Source organism: Mytilus californianus, unplaced genomic scaffold (assembly GCF_021869535.1).
Source record: "Mytilus californianus isolate M0D057914Y unplaced genomic scaffold, xbMytCali1.0.p SCAF_26, whole genome shotgun sequence".
NCBI classification, from domain to species: domain Eukaryota; kingdom Metazoa; phylum Mollusca; class Bivalvia; order Mytilida; family Mytilidae; genus Mytilus; species Mytilus californianus.
Window position 1 is genome coordinate 3,487,542 of NW_026262675.1, and position 19,892 is coordinate 3,507,433.

The following is a 19,892-nucleotide window of genomic DNA, read 5'->3' on the forward strand; positions in this document are numbered from 1 at the left end:
GTATGTGTATTTGGGCAAGGACGTATATTAGTTATACGTCCTTGATTTGGGTGAGTGGGAATCTAAATTAAAAACGATAGATTATTTTGATACTTTCCAAAAATGTAGTTTATATTGTGCTATTTTAAAAATATAATAAAAAGTATGGGTCAGTGAGCTTTTTTTCAGGCAACAGGTTGTGCAAAATTTGAAACATTGGAAACTAAACTACCAATTTAGTGTGAATAGCCTCGGAAAGTAAACTAAACGATAGAATTTTTCAATAAATTAAGATAAGACTGCTCTTATTATGTGCTGTCATAATAAGAGACGATTTGGATAATAGTTTTTTTTCTTGTTATAAAACAAAATAAATTTACTATATATTCATTTATAAAAGTAGATTATCTGAGCTATCTCCCCTTATTTGGCTAAGCCACAAGTTGAACAAAATGAAATTTAAGAAAAATATTATGTTTTTGTAAAGGCAGAAGTTATAAGATAAAACCCAGTATTTTCTTTATTTAAATGAAAGTGTTACAAATTAATCGTATTCCTTTTTTTAAATGGATATTTCTAGATCTAGACCGATTATTTTCTGCTATTTTACAATCCAAGATGGCGCCGAAGACACCCGCTAAACCTTTTTACAGTAGGAATTCTAGTATACACAATCAAGGAATTATATATATAGATTCTACCACTGCATCGAGTGTGATACGATATTTATCCACTCGAGACAGTTAAATTTTCAAATTTAAAACGCGAGGCTTGCCGAGCGTTTTAAATATTTAAAATTTAACTGTCGAGAGTGGATAAATATCGTATTACACGAGATTTGGTGGTGGAATCTGTTTCTCTAATGATTTTCAAACAATACGCATGCAAATTTATTCCTTCTTTTCGAATGATCTGCAAAAAGATGTGTTCTTTCTATGTGACGTCATCAGGCATGGTCGCCTTTTTTCATGCCGTCACAATAGGGATTCAGAGGAAAGCAAGAAAATTCGACGTCATAATCGGATTTTAACCAATGAAGAACTGAGATCAAACGAACCACACGTTGATTAAATTTTGTTTATACAATGGGTGCAGAAAGGGATAAATTGACGAAGAATTAGAGAAATTTAAATATACAATTCCTTGACCCAATTCACAAAACGATGAATCATTGTTTTTGTCCACAGTGGAAAATACGCTGGACTTGATAACCCAAGTATATTCATAAAAAAGGTCAACTATGTTTTCAAAAACCTTCAAAGTTTTTCGGAAAGAAAATTCAAATCTACTTTTCTATGTGATTTTAGCTACCATTATAATTTAAATCATCATCATTTGTTCTGTGCTGTTAAATACTATAGTCACAATCATAATTCTAAAACACTATAAAACATATTAAGTTCAAGTAGACGATCGTTTATTACTATATGTCTCTGTTTCGAGTAAATGCATAGAAAAGAAAAAAAATAAACTGTTCTTCTCCTTTGTTTTTTTTTGGCAAATGCGTGTATAGGGATTTGCGGCAAGGAAATATTATCGATAACCCCTTTTGCCAGTGCATAGAAAGTGTATTTGTTTTACATGTCCATCAGTGATGATTTCAGGATACCGCTTCATTATGCCATTGAGGTGCAATTAAAGTCTATTTCTTTTAAAAGTATTTTTTTTATGTTTTCTAATGGAAATCTTAATTGAGATTTACATTTTACAGTCAAATCAACCTTAAGGAACTTCGCTACTCTGGTTTTTTACTTTTTTCAGATATTCGGAATCCTCTAGTTTTATCCATGTGGTGTCAATAAAAATGTTGCCCGCTGACCGGGCCCCACTGACTTTTCTTTTCATAATGTGATAACAGATAGTTTGAAAAGTCATTATTTTAAAATCGTATATAATCCTTTTTATTTTTTCATAGTTTTTGAAAGAAAAAAGGTGCCAATGTTAAATGTATGAAAGATCAAGAGAGAATCATTTCCCGCCCAAGGACTTTAATCTATTTTTTAAGTTCCGTTCAGTATTTATATACTATCAAAGGCTTGATTATTGAAACAGAGGAGCGAACAATCTTAATATAAATAAATGAGATGCTGGATTTACGTCAATGAGACATCATCATAAAGTCACACCCACACAAAACAATAACAACGATTATAGACAGACATGTCAACCTGTAAATCGTCCCGAGTAATTCATGTAAAGTTGAGTTCTCAACGGAAGTAAATGTGTATTGACATGTAATACTTTACAAAACTTGAAGTACTTAAAATATACAAAAAGTTAAGCAAGCGGAGTTGTCCGATAGACTCCCTGAGTTATCATCTGAGGTTATCATCATCACTAATAGTTAACAAATTCCTATGAAGGTTAATTTATTGAGTTTATTTGCTTACCCACCTTATTTTACTTAATATCTCCTTATTACTATATATTTTTTACTCACAAGACATTTAGAACAGAAATGACAAAAGAGATGTTCCATACTCCAGGTGTATTCAAAATTTCAACACACATTTATACTGGCAACATCAATATATATCAAATCAATGCTTAAACATGATGCTTTACTAGTTGGGAAAATATGCCCGTAAAAGAAAATTTTTGGGGTTTGCTAGTTCAATTTAGAAATCGCGTGAAAATGAATATAAAACCAGGTCTGGCCCTCCCCTCTCCATTTATGCATGTAACCACTTTTCTCCCTTTCGATAGTTCCTGGATGATTCGCCTCTAATTTAGATTAACGAAACGAAAAACGGTTACTGTACATAACTCTGCAGCTAAAATACAACCCCTTCTGTGGTTTGATTTGTCATCGTATGATTTGTTCCGCTTAACCGAAGTTTCCTGAAAACTTTGTTATAAACAATGTCATAATATCTGTTCCTGTTGGAACAAATATTCTATACCCTTTATTACGTAAGGAAAAAAATATTGTTATATTTGTTCCAGTGGAAAAAATATTATAGAATATTTGTTCCAGTGGAAAACATATTTATAGAATATTTCTTCCATTTAGGACTAATGTTATTAAGGAACTACTATTTCGTGACGGTGGAAGCGTGCTCACCTCGAGTGCGGGAGGATGCGAGTTCCATCCCCGGCAGCGTCAAACAAAAATCTTAAGAATTGGTGTTTGCTGCTTCTCCGCAAGGCATGCGGCGTCCATATAAGCAAATACTGATCGACTCGTATTCAGAAGAATGTATCTGGGTACGGTAACATTTCTTCAGAAGAATGTGTCTGGGTAATATAACATTTCTTCCTGCGAAAGGTTACCTTGTGAACTAGCATGTTTAAAAAAAAAACCGGCCCATCGTATCGGCCTAGTAGCCAGAGGTCAAAATCGTTTCACTTTTTTAAAATTCTGCAATTATTTTATACAAAAACATTCCTAATACAAATTCTACTTCAGTCATTTATTTTCATCACCATCCGTGAAAACAATACATTCCGACCCGCTCTGTTTAGACCACTAAAATAATTGTTACTATAAACATTGTATAAATTTATATGAACTCACCATTTTATGAAGAAACAGTATGAGGTCTTGCTTTAATATGAGAACTTTTTAGAACTAATCAAGCAATCTTAAAAGACAAGGTTTAAAATAGGAAAGGCTGTGGGTTTGCAAGGAAAAGAGGAAATAATTTTGAGGGGGAGGACACGCTTTAGGGATGTGGGATGTAGGCGGTAAATAAGGGGGGATCTGGGATATAGGGGTACAAAAAGTGGGATGTGGGATATAGGGGATTAAAAAGGTAGTATCTGAGAGAAAGAAGGAAAAACAGCAGGAAGTGGGAAAAAATTACAAAAAAGCGGGATTTTGGAAATGAACACCCAGTGGCGGATCCAGAGGGGGGGGGGGGGGGGGGTTCCGGGGGTTGGAACCCCCCCGTTTTTTGGACGATCAATGCATTTGAATGGGGACATATGGTTGGAACCCCCCCTCCCCCTTTATCCTGGGTTGGGAACCCCCCCTTTTTAAAATGGCTGGATCCGCCCCTGACACCCCTTCAATAATGGTAAGCAAAGGTCTTTAGACAATCATCGCATATGTAAACACAAACAAGGGTCACGCGAGTCAATAAAGAATTATGGTCACTTGAACTTCTACAGTCTCATAGGAACCCCCATTTTGGGGGAGGGTATCTGTTTGTCTGTTTTATACACAGTCACGTCCCGACGGAATGCAATAAATTTAATTGAATTCATTATCCCGCGTTATGAGGGTGACTGACGTCTTTCCATTTTTTAAGTTGTCCCTGAGTTCGACCCATTGTGCACACAATACCTACCAAATTGGTTAACTGTTCACTATATATGTTATCGTCCTAAATTTTACTGAAATATTTGACACTGGACGTAAAAAACAACTGCAAGTTCCTTGTAGCACCCTTATACATGTGTATCATATCTAATGTCGGCATAGTCAGAGACTTATACTATGGTATTATATGTCAACGGTATAATACAAAAAAAAAATACCATTTCATACATGAACTCTGATAGAAATTTGATAAAAACTTTTTTACAGACTACCATCTCCTAAAAACAAAAGAAATACAGATAGTGGGTGCTTGTATTCATAACGGAAGAATTGTTTCACTATACTAGGGACAAGTGGTAAAAGTAACCGGATTTGTGTAAGTCTCTGGTCATATTGATTGATTCTTGACTTATAATAAAACACCATCATTTGTTACATCAGGTGAAGTTATAAAAGTTTCATCTTATGTAAACACGCTGAATATTTATACAAGCTAACCTGAAGTGATGATAATGACATGTTCATTTGTTACTTTCGTAAGACTGGATTTGACAGGCAATCACGTTCGAAAGTAACATGTAAGTTTATTTTTCCTTCCTTATCATCAGTTTGTCATTTTTAAAAGCCTTAAATATATTTTGTAATAGACATCATAGGTGGAGGTATAATAAAAGTCATTATTTGACACATAAAATTGCAAAAATAGCATAATAGTAAAAAAATTCAAGATATAAAAAATACTTATAATGAAATGGATGGTATAATCTGGTCAGTTTGTTGAAGAAATGTCCACCAGTGATGTCACTATCATATCATAAATAAGTCGAAATTGGCAAATTTGACCTAATACAGTCACTTTACACACAGTTCTTGAACAAATTAGAAAACCAAGGCCCGATTTTTTTTTGTGATTGTAACAGTTACGCTCTAAGCTGTTCATTTGTAAAGAAGGGAGATATCATGTCCATATAAAATGGAACAGCTACACACGAATGCATGGCACATTTTGTTTTCAAATTATTAAATATAACAGCTACCCACATATGAAAGGCACATCTTGTTAACAAATTATTGTTTTGAAGTTGAAAAGTGCCAGTTCTTGCTGCATCAAAATCGTTATATGAAGACAAAGGTATTGTTCTAATAATAGACATTTCTACTGTATTCTGTAATTAAAGATAGCTCAGATTGACAAGTTACCGTCTAGACTTACAATGAGATCTTCGGAAAAAAATGGAAAATTATAGTCCATTTCTATTATGTGCTCTTTTGTATTCTAATATGAATGTTATTTTTTATTTTTTATTTTTTAATTCATAATTTGTATGAAGATATTTTAACATTTTTTCCCCCTAGATACAAGTAAAGACTGAAAAAATATCAAAGATGCAAACAACATGCAGTCGCATTTCAAAATGGAAATGTTATAAAAACCTTGTGACATTAAGTGTTGGATGGATTCTCCTGTATTCCTCTTTCACATCAATTAAAGATTTATCAAGCTCTTTTCATCACCAAGATGGAATCGGATTAATTGGTATGGCAACTTTTTATTTTGGATACATGATGGCTTGTATATTTGCTGGTAGAACTGTCAGACTATTTGACGCAAAGGTTAGCATCAGTTGTACCTCTTTGTGTCAAATCCCGTTTCTCATATCAAATGCTTCACCGAAATTTTATGTATTGTTACCGTTATCATTTTTAGGAGGATTCACGCAATCAATTTTGTGGACAGCAAGCGGATCATATCTTGTTTGGATCAGTCAGACTATGTCTACAAATCAAAGAAACAATGTAAACAAAGTGTTTAGCATATTTTCTCTGGTAGTGTCTTGTTCTCCAATTCTTGGCGGGATGTCAACTGTTTTAGCGTTTTCGCTGTATGGAAAGGATCGACAACATTTTCAAAAACAAATTAAACAAATCAACACAACATTTGAAAATGATATTTCAAAAACTTTGATATTCAAGAGTAAATCTTCGGATAATTTGACAGATACAGAAGTCTGTGGACCAGGCGTTTGCTTCTTTGAAAATAATATACCTAATTTAGCATTGCCACGTGCCAAACTATACATTATCTTGGGGTTTTACACAGGATGTATGCTTGCTGCGTCAGCAATGTTTCTATTTGTGATGGATCGTTACATACCAGAAAAAGATGAACCAATAAAATACAAAATTTGTATTTCAGTAACCAATATCACAAAAATACTGTACAGCACAACGTTTGTGAAAGTATTTCCCTTGCTATTTCATTATGGTTTCCAAATGGCTTTTATGTCTGGAAGCTTCTTCAAGGTAGGTAAAACATAATTCTACTAGTACCGACTTACACGATCAAAGCCGTTTATGGTCAAAGTAAAATGCACCGAATTTAATGGATTCGATACTTATTTCAAGTTATTTGTGAGTGTACCTTCATATTTAATTGTACTTGATTGAAGACTTTAGCTTACAATTAAAATCATATAAAAAGCTTTTTCAATCGAACGAAATAAGGTGCGTAATTTCACATCCCATACATCCTAGGCAGTTGCCGTAAGGACACTTTTATTTGCCTGATACACCCAACACAACGCACTAAAACTGAATGTGATTGTACATTTATATATCCCTCAAAGCCAAACACGTCCCGTCCGTTTTAGACAAGTCAAGAGTACTATATAATAAATGTAAACAATATATTATACAATTTGATAGCTACGTGATCTGATTCGCATAACAAAAAATGTACATCCATGTACAAAATGTAAAAAAATAAAACTAATTAACTAACAAAAGCAAAAAGAACGTCAGCCAATTAGTCATTTCCAACCTAAAATAAATCCGAATTAACTGTTGTGAAGTATTAAGGTGTAACGAGAAGATTTAAGAGGCACTGAACTTTAAAATAATGTATATAAAAGGAAAATGTGTATGAAGTTAATTAACTTTTTTGGCCATCGAAAATCATTAAATGTTATAAATCTAACGAATAACAATCTCAAATTCTTCACATTTGCATGTTCCAATTCAAGAACCTTGTGGCTGTCTTTTTTGTTGTCCTTTTAACCAAAATTATACTAAGCACAGTCATCGAGATATATTTATGTATGTGTGTGTAGAAATATGATTTTATGATAATTAATCCCATGTCTTTAGGAATATGTTGGATGTAGATATGGTATAGAAAAAATAGGATATTTTCTGTCGGTATTTGGTTTTAGTTCTGCATTTTCATCAGGATTATCTGGTTTCATACATACAGGAACTGGACGGGAATACGTGTTTATGTTTGGTGAGTACAAGAAGATAATATATTCCCCTCAAATAGGCTAAACCATGACCATTGCATATATTTTCATCGTTGTGAACTTTCTAGAATATTTCCACAGAAATCATTGTTGGGCAAAACAAAAATGACCTTTTTATTACACAAGTGTATGGAATTGTTAGCCTCATAAAATACTTGTTATCTTTTTGACATATCGTTTTATCATGAAATTGAGGATAACCTAAATGTACTTTACATACTGATTGAGAGAAATTCAGAAAGTAATCTTTAATTTAAGGAAAAATATATGCACCAAGAGGATAGAAAATGGACAAAAAAAAAAAGAACGACCAACAAATCTACATATGTATAAGCAAACATATGTTTAATATCGAACCTCGACAGTACAGACATCTTCACAAAACGGGGGTTATATCGAGTGCACTAAAGGGCAAAAATGTCTTGATCTACATGCGGAACTCTGTGTGGTAACCCATCGTCGAAGCTTTAATAGTCAAATATTTCGTAGGATGGAAATGTTTTTACTGTCCACGCGGAAAGATCAGAATCTTGATTTCGTTCACAGTTCTGACCAAAACAGTCAATTGCAAAATTATCATACGTTTATTAGCTCACCTGGCCCTTTGGGCCAAGTGAGCTTTTCTCATCACTTGGCGTCCGTCGTCCGTCGTCCGTCGTCGTCCGGCGTCGTCCGTCGTCGGCGTTAACTTTTTACATTTTGAACTTCTTCTAGAGAACCACTGAATGGAATGAAACCAAACATGGCATGAATGTTCCTTATGAGGTGCTGACCAAGTGTTGTTACTTTGTAGCCGATCCATCATCCAAGATGGCCGCCAGCGGGGGACTTAGTTTAACATAGGACCCTATGGGAAATGCATACAAATGACTTCTTTTAGAGAACCACTGAATGGAATAAAACCAAACATGGCATGAATGTTCCTTATGAGGTGCTGACCATGTGTTGTTACTTTGTAGCCGATCCATCATCCAAGATGGCTGCCATCTGGGAACTTAGTTTAACATAGGACCCTATGGGAAATACATACAAATGTCTTCTTTTAGAGAACCACTGAATGGAATGAAACCAAACAAGGCATGAATGTTCCTTATGAGGTGCTGACCAAGTGTTGTTACATTGTAGCCGATCCATCATCCAAGATGGCCGCCAGGGGGGGGGACTTAGTTTAACATAGGACCCTATGGGAAATACATAAAAATGTCTTCTTTTAGAGAACCACTGAATGGAATAAAACCAAACATGGCATGAATGTTCCTTATGAGATGCTGACCAAGTGTTGTTACTTTGCAGTCGGTCCATCATCCAAGATGGCCGCCAGCGGGGGACTTAGTTTAACATAGGACCCTATGGGAAATACATACAAATGTCTTCTTTTAGAGAACCACTGAATGGAACGAAACCAAACATGGCATGAATGTTCCTTATGAGGTTCTGACCAAGTGTTGTTACTTTGTAGCCGATCCATCATCCAAGATGGCCGCCAGCGGGGGACTTAGTTTAACATAGGACCCTATTGGAAATACATACAAATGTCTTCTTTTAGAGAACCACTGAATGGAATGAAACCAAACATGGCATGAATGTTCCTTATGAGGTGCTGACCAAGTGTTGTTACTTTGCAGTAGGTCCATCATCCAAGATGGCCGACAGCAGGGGACTTAGTTTAACAAAGGACCTATGGGAAATACATACAAATGTCTTCTTTTAGAGAACCACTGAATGGAATGAAACCAAACATGGCATGAATCTTCCTTATGAGATGCTGACCAAGTGTTGTTACTTTGTAGACGATCCATCATCCAAGATGGCCGCCAGCGGGGGACTTAGTTTTACAAAGGACCCTTTGGGAAATACATAAAAATGTCTTCTTTTAGAGAACCAATAAATGGAATGGAACCAAACATGGCAAGAATGTTCCTTATGAGATGTTGACCAAGTGTTGTTACTTTGCAGCCGATCCATCATCCAAGATGGCCGCCAGCGGGGGACTTAGTTTAACATAGGACCCTATGGGAAATACATACAATTGTCTTCTTTTTGAGAACCACTGAATGGAATTGAACCAAACATGGCATGAATGTTCCTTATGAGTTGCAGACCAAGTGTTGTTACTTTGCAGTCGATCTATCATCCAAGATGGCTGCTAGGGGGGGCTTAGTTTAACATAGGACCCTATTGGAAATACATACAAATGTCTTCTTTTAGAGTACCACTGAATGGAATGAAACCAAACATGGCATGAATGTTCCTTATGAAGTGCTGACCAAGTGTTGCTACTTTGTTGCCGATTTACTGTTCAAGATGGCCACCAGGATATTTTATTAAATAACGGGACCAATATTAATCAAAATTTGGCCTCAATCATTATTTAGGTATCTGTTATGATTTTTATCTATCTTTACATGATTTCTAAAACCAAAGTAGAGTCAGGTGAGCGACACAGGCTCTTGAGAGCCTCTAGTTATAAGTACCTACACATGTATATACAGTTGCTTCGTTATTTTCTCGACTACTTGAGGGAAAAAATAAACAAGCGACATTAAACTATATATGAGACTTTCTAGGTGTCAGGAGTGCTAAGTATTTATATCAGGATATTATTTATTGCTCAAACTATTGCGACGTTTCAATTAACGAGAAAACTACATACCGGTATAACAATACGAATGCGAAATCTTACCTCTTCTCTTTAACATGCAAAATGAACAAAAATGATTCGTCAATATTCAATATTAAAATACAGGTTTTTTTTTAATTTTCTGAAACATAAAATTGATTTAAATTTTATTTATCTAGTTCCTGTCATGCCTTTGAATATATCTAGGTGCGCAGGTTTATCTGTACTCAGGGTAAATTTTGTAGTCTAACAATGCACGGCCATTTTTAATTTGTCGGATCCTTCTGATGAACATCAAAATAAACTTATTATATGACAACCTAAAGCGCTTCGAAACTATGATTTACATGAAAGAATAAGTATGCATGCACTTATTATTTTATCGCATTGAAATCATTGGTACAGTAAAAATATGTTTTTGAATAAAGAAAACACAAAATCATTTTTGATGATAAGTATTGTCCTGATGATATCGTATTTCTTTAACAAATACAGAATTTTATAAATTCCAAAGGTAGATAATACTTTTTACAGTGGATGACCGTGAGGGCATTCCGGTGTATTGCTATCGCCTAGATTTCCATTACGTAACATTCGTTTTGGGGTTTTTAACCGATCTATAAACATGATGAATACGAAGACATCATCAAGTGCAAACTAACATTCCTTATCGATTGTTATAAATTCATTTCTTCAATGAATACTCATCAAATACTTTTTAAAGAAGATAAATTAATAATATTAAAATGTTTTGTTGTATGTATATACATAAAAGTAAAAAATCATTAATATCTATGCACACGCATGCGGAAGAATATCTCAAGAACGTTTGCAATCTCAAGGAACGATAACTCTGCATGGATAATTAAACATTTTTTGCGGGAAAATACGAATGCCTACTCAAATCCATTCTATTAGAAAAATCGAATTATTACAGGAGTGTCCACCATGTACTTGCACTGCACTATTAACAATATAGTAGAATAGGATGATATACAAATGCATGAAAATTATATATACATGTAACTGTAATATACAAGTATTAATATAATATATAACAATAAACCAGAGTATACTGACTTGTATCACTACAATATGATAGTCATTACGGTGAGGTTGAATTCCCTGTCATTAATTTATCATCCACGCACGAACTTGTCCCAGAAAAAAATTATATCTGTACATTAACCTCACTTTCAGGTATAGAGATGTGATTTTTTTTCTGAGACAAGTGAGTGTCGGACCATCCACAAGAACTTGCGGTCATCCGATGTTCAGTACTTCAGTACTTTGATTATTATACTTCATGTCAAAATGCAAGATTTTGATTGGTTAATACGAGGGAGATAATTTATTCTATCCCATGGCAAATACTCGATTACACTTCACGGAGACGCTTGATCAATTGTTCGCTTTATCATAATTATACGGATGGTTGTTATCGGTGCATTACATTTGCACGCATTACCATTACATTTGCGCGCAAAAAATCATTACGTTTGCTCGCAGCTTTTGATTACATTTGCGCGCATTTATTTTACAGGTAAACTCAGATAAATACAGGTAGATTATATTTATCTATTTATGTAACAATAATCTTCGAGCAGGATAAGACGGTTTTATTATGGACACGCCCCTTAGTCCTGGAAATGGAAACAGATGAAAATGTAAATACATAGCAAATCTAAAGATTAAAGTACTGCTTTTACATGTCGTAACCTGCTGAATATTTGAAGCCCACTGCTTTCATGAAATACATAGATGGTAGTGATGCAAAGGTTAACAATGTTTTCTCGGGGTTACAATCTGCTCTATCACCCTCTTAGCTATGTGTAATTTATATAGTAATGTAGAAATTAACATTTATTATAATTTAGTTAACTTACATAATATGGTTATTGACTTTTTATGCATTCAAACAAACAAATTAGTGGCGGAAGATACCAATGGGAGAATCAAAAGTCATAGGTCAAGGAGAGACCGACAAAATCAAAGTAAAAACCGACAAAAAGACAAACAACGGTCTCTACTAGACTGAATTCACCAACACAAACGTTATGTATTAATGAGTATTGTGTACACGTTGTAGTTCTCATATCGATTGTCACTCAACGTACGGTCTTCAATAAACCTATGTATTTAGTATCGTTCTCATAACAGTGTGGACGATACCATTTTTTGGCGCGCTCAAGTCTCCCATTGAATGAAAGGTAAATGATTCAGTTGTATTTACAACAAAAGTACTACGGTTGTCCACACTGTTACAGGAATACCTCTTATATATAATTTAATGTATATCACTTTTAAGATGCCCAATGTATCTTTCAGCATGCTTGGCTGAAGTTGTAGCAGTTGCGGGAATGTTAATGTGGAACTATTTTTCTAGCTATATGACCTACACCATTGGGCTGTGTTCTTTGTGGGGGTTAGCTCATGGTATCTGGCAAACACATCTCAATGGTAAGTTCAAATTATTGTTGATGTTAAATCTATGTGATTGAAAATATGGCAACAATTAAATTTGAACTAACAGAATGTCCGTAATATCTCAATATCTGAAAAGTACAAGGCATAAGTAATATTTTCATGTAAATACCAAATAATAAGTTAAATGTAGAAAAAAAATCTCAAACGTGCAAAACATTCGACATTAACATGATAAAAATCGACCTGGGATAGCAGAACGTATAATAAAATCAAAGGACGAAAGGTTGTCTCTCATATTCACAATATGACAAAAATACGGCAAAAATACACTTTATGATTTATCATGTAATATATTTACGTTTAGACGTTAATCAAACAATAATCAATCAATCAATCTTAAATAAAAATAAGGAGATGTGATTTGATTGCCAATGAGACGACTATAGAACGAGTACATATTAAGAGAGGATAAACGCAAACCAAACAGCTATATATCCAACGACATCATAGGAGTTCTCTGTACGAATTCCATTTAGGTGTTTGACCCGTTCAATATCTCTGTCATAAATTCCTATATGATCCTGACAGCTACCAAAATTTCACTTCAAATATTCTTCTGTCTCATATTTAAGCTGTAAACTAACAATGATGATATTTAAAATTTATTACAGGATATATTGGAGAGTCGTTTCCATTAACATCTGAGTTTGCCTTTTCATCACTTAATCTGATTTTATCTCTTGGTTTAATAACCGGTTATAGTTCTTCTAACTATATATGTATGAGGACGAAGCTATATGTAACAGGAGGAATGTGTATTATTAGTTCTTGTTTCTTCCTGATTATGTCAAAAATAGCTAGACAAAAGTGTGCTATCAACAAGAACTTCAAACGAGTTTCAAAAATGAAGGAATTAGACATTTTTGTTTTCTCAAATGTGTCATCTAGACTAGAATGAAATGTTTATTAAAAAGTTTTGAAATATTTTGCAACAATTTCTCAGTGTTCAATTTCAGTGCTTGGTTATGGCGTGTTAAACGTGAAAATATTCATGAAATATATGTTCATAAAAATACAATATATATGTTCATAAAAACAAAATATATATAAAAAAATCAAAATATGTGTTTATAATAAATATATATTTATGTATGAAAATAATAATAATGTTCATAGAAATAAAATAGTATATGCACATGTATTTTTGGCAAAACTCCTAAAGATTAAAAAAGATACTGAGTTAAAACAAGAAAATTCAAAATAGAGACTTCACAAAATTGCAGAGATGGTAGAGGTTCAAAATGTGAATTGAAGCTATTTCAAATGTGCAACTTTATTTTAACTAAATAAACAAACAAAATAACAATAGCAATTTTCGTATCATGTACGCTTATGTCTCAAAATTGATCCTCTTTCACAATGCACAGACAATATGGCAATGGCAGTATGGAAAACATACATGGCATAACTGAGATGAAAAAAATAAATTCAGGAAAACTTTTTGATGCAGAGTTCTGGCTGGAGAATTTTCAAATGGGGAAGCGCCCGCACTTTTTATTTGACACTGTGTGCCAATTTTGCTTCAAATCGTGGAACCTTATTCCTTTATAAAGCTACTGTCCTACTGTACCCACTTTTATAGTCATTTTTTCATAAACATGAACACGTTTGGGAATTTTAAAATTATGGGCACGATTGGGCCACGGTTTATAAAAATGGCACGATTTGGCGTCCTTCATTAACTAGACATATTTGGGAGTAAGTGACGTCATATGGATACGTTTGGAGAATTGGACACGTTAAGGGGGATGGACACGTTTCTGAGTGTTACATATATATTCACGAAAGTAAAAATATATGTTCATAAAAAAATGTTTAAAACAAATAAATATGTGCATAAAAAAATGTTTAAAACAAATATATATATATATATATATATAGAAGTCTATAAAAAGGACCAACCAGCAAATTTAATATGTACCGGATCGTCTAGAATAGACGATACTGTGCAGATATGGAAAAAATTATATGATAAAATTGAGAATGGAAATGGGGAATGTGTCAAAGAGACAACAACCCGACCATAGAGCAGATAACAGCCGAAGGGCACCAATGGGTCTTCAATGCAGCGAGAAACTCCCGCACCCGGAGTCGTCCTTCAGCTGGCCCCTAAACAAATATGTATACTAGTTCAGTGATAATGGACGTCATACTAAACTCCAAATTATACACAAGAAACTAAAATTAAAAATAATACAAGACTAACAAAGGCCAGAGGCTCCTGACTTGGGACAGGCGCAAAAATGCGGCGGGGTTAAACATGTTTTTTGAGATCTCAACCCTCCCCCTATACCTCTAGCCAATGTAGAAAAACAAACGTACAACAGTACGCACAGTAAAACTCAGTTCAAGAGAAGTCCGAGTCCGGTGTCAGAATAGGAAACAAAAGAAAATAAACAAAAAATTACAATAATACATAAATAACAACAGACTACTAGCAGTTACTGACATGCCAGCTCCAGACCTCAATTAAACTGATTGAAAGGATTATGTCTTCATCATATGAATATCAGGCACAATCCCTCCTGTTATGGGTTTAGTATTATACCATCATAAAATATATGAGAAGAACATAACCCGTGTCATGCCAACAACTGGTTTTAGAATAAATATGTTTAATGATATATATATATAAGTCTATAGATTTTGCACAACGGTACTAATATAAATTGGTAATATACGAAGATGATATTATAAAATCGAGTTGACAAATATTTCGGCTTAACATATAGCCTTCGTAAGTGTCAATAATTTTAACATAGTAGTAATACCTCTAAGAAGCCACTTCACCCAGTTAGTCAGCATTTCAGACAGTCGGGTCATAAACTTGATGACTTTAACTGCATGAAAATCCTAGTGATTGAACAGAACATTCATTGGAGTGATGCCAAGCGACAGGTTCGGGAAAGCTTTTGGATAAAGGAAATAAATGTACATCATCCAAACGGCATCAATAAGAAATACTAGCAGTTTTATTTTTCACTCATTTTGGGATGTATAGATACACAGTCACGTCTATTAAGTATCGAGTTTTGTTTTATATTATGATGTTTAGGATTTGGGATAAAATCAATACACATACTAGCAGGTCGAACAACGGATGTTCTCAAACCCTGCTGACTGCCATTGGCGATTGCCAAATAAAATGATCACCAGGTGTAACAAAATGGATCTTAAATATTAATTAAATATCAAACAGAAAACAATAAACTTGCGGAAAAGATGGTATACCGCAAACAAAAGGTGCCAAAATTAGTACATCATATCCGGATTTCGACAATTAATGTCTCTTCAGTGATGTTAGGAATCGAAACGGTATTTGGAAGGCCATATAATTTACCTCAATTTAGGATAGACTCTTGAATATTGAAGAGTCGAAATAGGATGAACGGATCATGTATAAACCCGAAGGCAAATATAATATAAGCACAAACGAAAAAATATAAACAAGTCTAAATTGAAAACAACGTTCAAACCTATGATTGCGTTGGACAAAAACCGCAATTTTTTTTACGTGTGCATGCAAAACAAATTTCTTGGTAAAGGGGTCTAAATACAGCACAAACAACATTTTCCAAAAGAACAAAAAAGTAAGAAAGTATATTTTAACAAAACGCATTTGACTAGCAGGTCGAATAACGGATGTTCTTAAACCCTGCTGAATGCCATTGGCGATTGCCAAATAAAATTATCACCAGGTGTAACAAAATGGATCTTAAATATTAATTTAATATCAAACAGAAAACAATAACCTTGCGGAAAAGATGGTATACCGCAAACAAAAGGTGCCAAAATTAGTACACCATATCCGGATTTCGACAATTAATGTCTCTTCAGTGATGTAAGGAATCGAAACGCGAATTGGAAGGCCATATAATTTACCTCAATTTAGGATAGACTCTTGAATTTTGAAGAGTTGAAATAGGATGAACGGATCATATAAACCCGAAGGCAAATACAATACAAGCCCAAACGAAAAAATATAAACAAGTCTAAATTGAAAACAACGTTCAAACCTATAATTGCGTTTGATAAAAACAGCAATTTTTATACGTGTGCATGCAAAAAAAAATTTCTTGGTAAAGGGGTCTAAATACAGCACAAACAACATTTATATTAACAAGTCTAAATTGAAAACAACGTTTAAACCTATGATTGCGTTGGATAAATACCGCAATTTTTATACGTTTGCATGCAAAACAAATTTCTTGGTAAAGGGGTTAAATACAGCACAAACAACATTTTCCAAAAGACCAAAAAAGTGACAAAGTATATTTTTACAAAACGCATTTGACTAGCAGGTCGTCCAACGGATGTTCTTTAATCCTGCTGACTGCCATTGGCGATTGCCAAATAAAATGATCACCAGGTGTAACAAAATGGATCTTAAATATTAATTAAATATCAAACAGAAAACAATAAACTTGCGGAAAAGATGGTATACCGCAAACAAAAGGTGCCAAAATTAGTACATCATATCCGGATTTCGACAATTAATGTCTCTTCAGTGATGTTAGGAATCGAAACGGTATTTGGAAGGCCATATAATTTACCTCAATTTAGGATAGACTCTTGAATATTGAAGAGTCGAAATAGGATGAACGGATCATATATAAACCCGAAGGCAAATATAATACAAGCACAAACGAAAAAATATAAACAAGTCTAAATTGAAAACAACGTTCAAACCTATGATTGCGTTGGACAAAAACCGCAATTTTTTTTACGTGTGCATGCAAAACAAATTTCTTGGTAAAGGGGTCTAAATACAGCACAAACAACATTTTCCAAAAGAACAAAAAAGTGACAAAGTATATTTTAACAAAACGCATTTGACTAGCAGGTCGAATAACGGATGTTCTTAAACCCTGCTGAATGCCATTGGCGATTGCCAAATAAAATGATCACCAGATGTAACAAAATGGATCTTAAATATTAATTTAATATCAAACAGAAAACAATAACCTTGCGGAAAAGATGGTATACCGCAAACAAAAGGTGCCAAAATTAGTACACCATATCCGGATTTCGACAATTAATGTCTCTTCAGTGATGTTAGGAATCGAAACGCGAATTGGAAGGCCATATAATTTACCTCAATTTAGGATAGACTCTTGAATTTTGAAGAGTTGAAATAGGATGAACGGATCATATAAACCCGAAGGCAAATACAATACAAGCCCAAACGAAAAAATATAAACAAGTCTAAATTGAAAACAACGTTCAAACCTATAATTGCGTTTGATAAAAACAGCAATTTTTATACGTGTGCATGCAAAAAAAAAATTCTTGGTAAAGGGGTCTAAATACAGCACAAACAACATTTATATTAACAAGTCTAAATTGAAAACAACGTTTAAACCTATGATTGCGTTGGATAAATACCGCAATTTTTATACGTTTGGATGCAAAACAAATTTCTTGGTAAAGGGGTTAAATACAGCACAAACAACATTTTCCAAAAGACCAAAAAAGTGACAAAGTATATTTTTACAAAACGCATTTGACTAGCAGGTCGTCCAACGGATGTTCTTTAACCCTGCTGACTGCCATTGGCGATTGCCAAATAAAATGATCACCAGATGTAACAAAATGGATCTTAAAATTAAATTTAATATCAAACACAAGAGTGCACACGCTGAAATGTCTCGCCTTCTTTACTAATCATTGATATTATGTTGATAGTCCTAAATATAAAGCTTTATTACAACTGTCACATAAACTTAACATTAACCAAGTAAACTAAACATTGACCAATGAACCATGAAAATGAGGTCAAGGTCAAATAAAACCTGCCAGACTGACATGTACATCATAAAATATTTCCATACACCAAATATAGTTGAACTATTGCACATAGTATAAGAAAAACAGACCAAAACACAAAAACTTAACTATAACCACTGAACCATGAAAATGAGGTCAAGGTCAGATGACACCTGCCCGCTAGACATGTACACCTTACAATCATTCCATACACCAAATATAGTAGACCTATGGCATACAGTATAAGAAAAACAGACCAAAACACAAAAACTTAACTATAACCACTGAACCATGAAAATGAGGCCAAGGTCAGATGACACCTGCCAGTTGGACATGTACACCTTACAGTCCTTCCATACACTGAATATACTAGACCTATTGCTTATAGTATCTGAGATATGGACTTGACCACCAAAACTTAACCTTGTTCACTGATCCATGAAATGAGGTCGAGGTCAAGTGAAAACTGTCTGACGGGCATGAGGACCTTGCAAGGTACGCACATACCAAATATAGTTGAACTATTGCACATAGTATTAGAAAAAAAGACCAAAACTCAAAAACTTAACTTTGACCACTGAACCATGAAAATGAGGTCAAGGTCAAATGACACCTGCCCGCTAGACATGTACACCTTACAATCATTCCATACACCAAATATAGTAGACCTATGGCATACAGTATAAGAAAAACAGACCAAAACACAAAAACTTAACTATAACCACTGAACCATGAAAATGAGGTCAAGGTCAGATGACACCTGCCAGTTGGACATGTACACCTTACAGTCCTTCCATACACCGAATATATAGTAGACCTATTGCTTATAGTATCTGAGATATGGACTTGACCACCAAAACTTAACCTTGTTCACTGATCCATGAAATGAGGTCGAGGTCAAGTGAAAACTGTCTGACGGGCATGAGGACCTTGCAAGGTACGCACATACCAAATATAGTTATCTTATTACTTATAATAAGAGAGAATCTAACATTACAAAAAATCTTAACTTTTTTTTCAAGTAGTCAATGAACCATGAAAATGAGGTCAAGGACATTGGACATGTGACTGACAGAAACTTCGTAACATGAGGCATCCATATACAAAGTATGAAGCATCCAGACCTTCCACCTTCTAAAATATAAAGCTTTTTAGAAGTTAGCTAACGCCGCCGCCGCCGCCGCCGTAGCCGCCGCCGCCGCCGCCGGATTGCTATCCCTATGTCGAGCTTTCTGCGACAAAAGTCGCAGGCTCGACAAAAAACCAAAAAACTTGCGGAAATGATGGTATACCGCAAACAGAAGGTGCCAAAATTAGTACACCATATCCGGATTTCGACAATTAATGTCTCTTCAGTGATGTTAGGAATCGAAACGGTATTTTGAAGGCCATATAAATTACCTCAATTTAGGATAGACTCTTGAATTTTGAAGAGTCGAAATAGGATGAACGGATCATATAAACCCGAAGGCAAATA

At 34.3% G+C, this 19,892-nt stretch overlaps 1 protein-coding gene and 1 long non-coding RNA gene across 2 annotated transcripts in view; one reads left to right on the forward strand and one right to left on the reverse strand.

Annotated features, from left to right (window-relative positions):
* LOC127732737 (uncharacterized) overlaps window positions 1-19,674 on the reverse strand; it is a 238,745-nt gene extending 219,071 nt beyond the window's left edge. The window contains exon 1 of the long non-coding RNA XR_007996409.1: window positions 18,903-19,674. This is a non-coding gene — a long non-coding RNA (uncharacterized LOC127732737). The remainder of the gene's footprint in view (window positions 1-18,902) is intronic.
* LOC127732717 (protein unc-93 homolog A-like) lies at window positions 5,564-13,656 on the forward strand. Its single transcript, XM_052241905.1, has 4 exons — window positions 5,564-6,547; window positions 7,391-7,526; window positions 12,491-12,622; window positions 13,261-13,656. Exons 1-4 carry the CDS (start codon window positions 5,630-5,632, stop codon window positions 13,545-13,547), a joined length of 1,473 nt encoding a protein of 490 aa, XP_052097865.1. The 5' UTR covers window positions 5,564-5,629; the 3' UTR covers window positions 13,548-13,656.
* Window positions 19,675-19,892: the final 218 nt, after the last annotated feature.

Excerpts from the sequence above, each read along its gene's own strand:
- LOC127732717 (XM_052241905.1), top strand. The coding sequence starts at position 5,630 with ATGCAAACAACATGCAGTCGCATTTCAAAATGGAAATGTTATAAAAAC. Across the intron at positions 7,527-12,490 it reads GGAATACGTGTTTATGTTTG|CATGCTTGGCTGAAGTTGTA; the intron begins GTGAGTACAAGA and ends TGTATCTTTCAG. Across the intron at positions 12,623-13,260 it reads CTGGCAAACACATCTCAATG|GATATATTGGAGAGTCGTTT; the intron begins GTAAGTTCAAAT and ends AATTTATTACAG.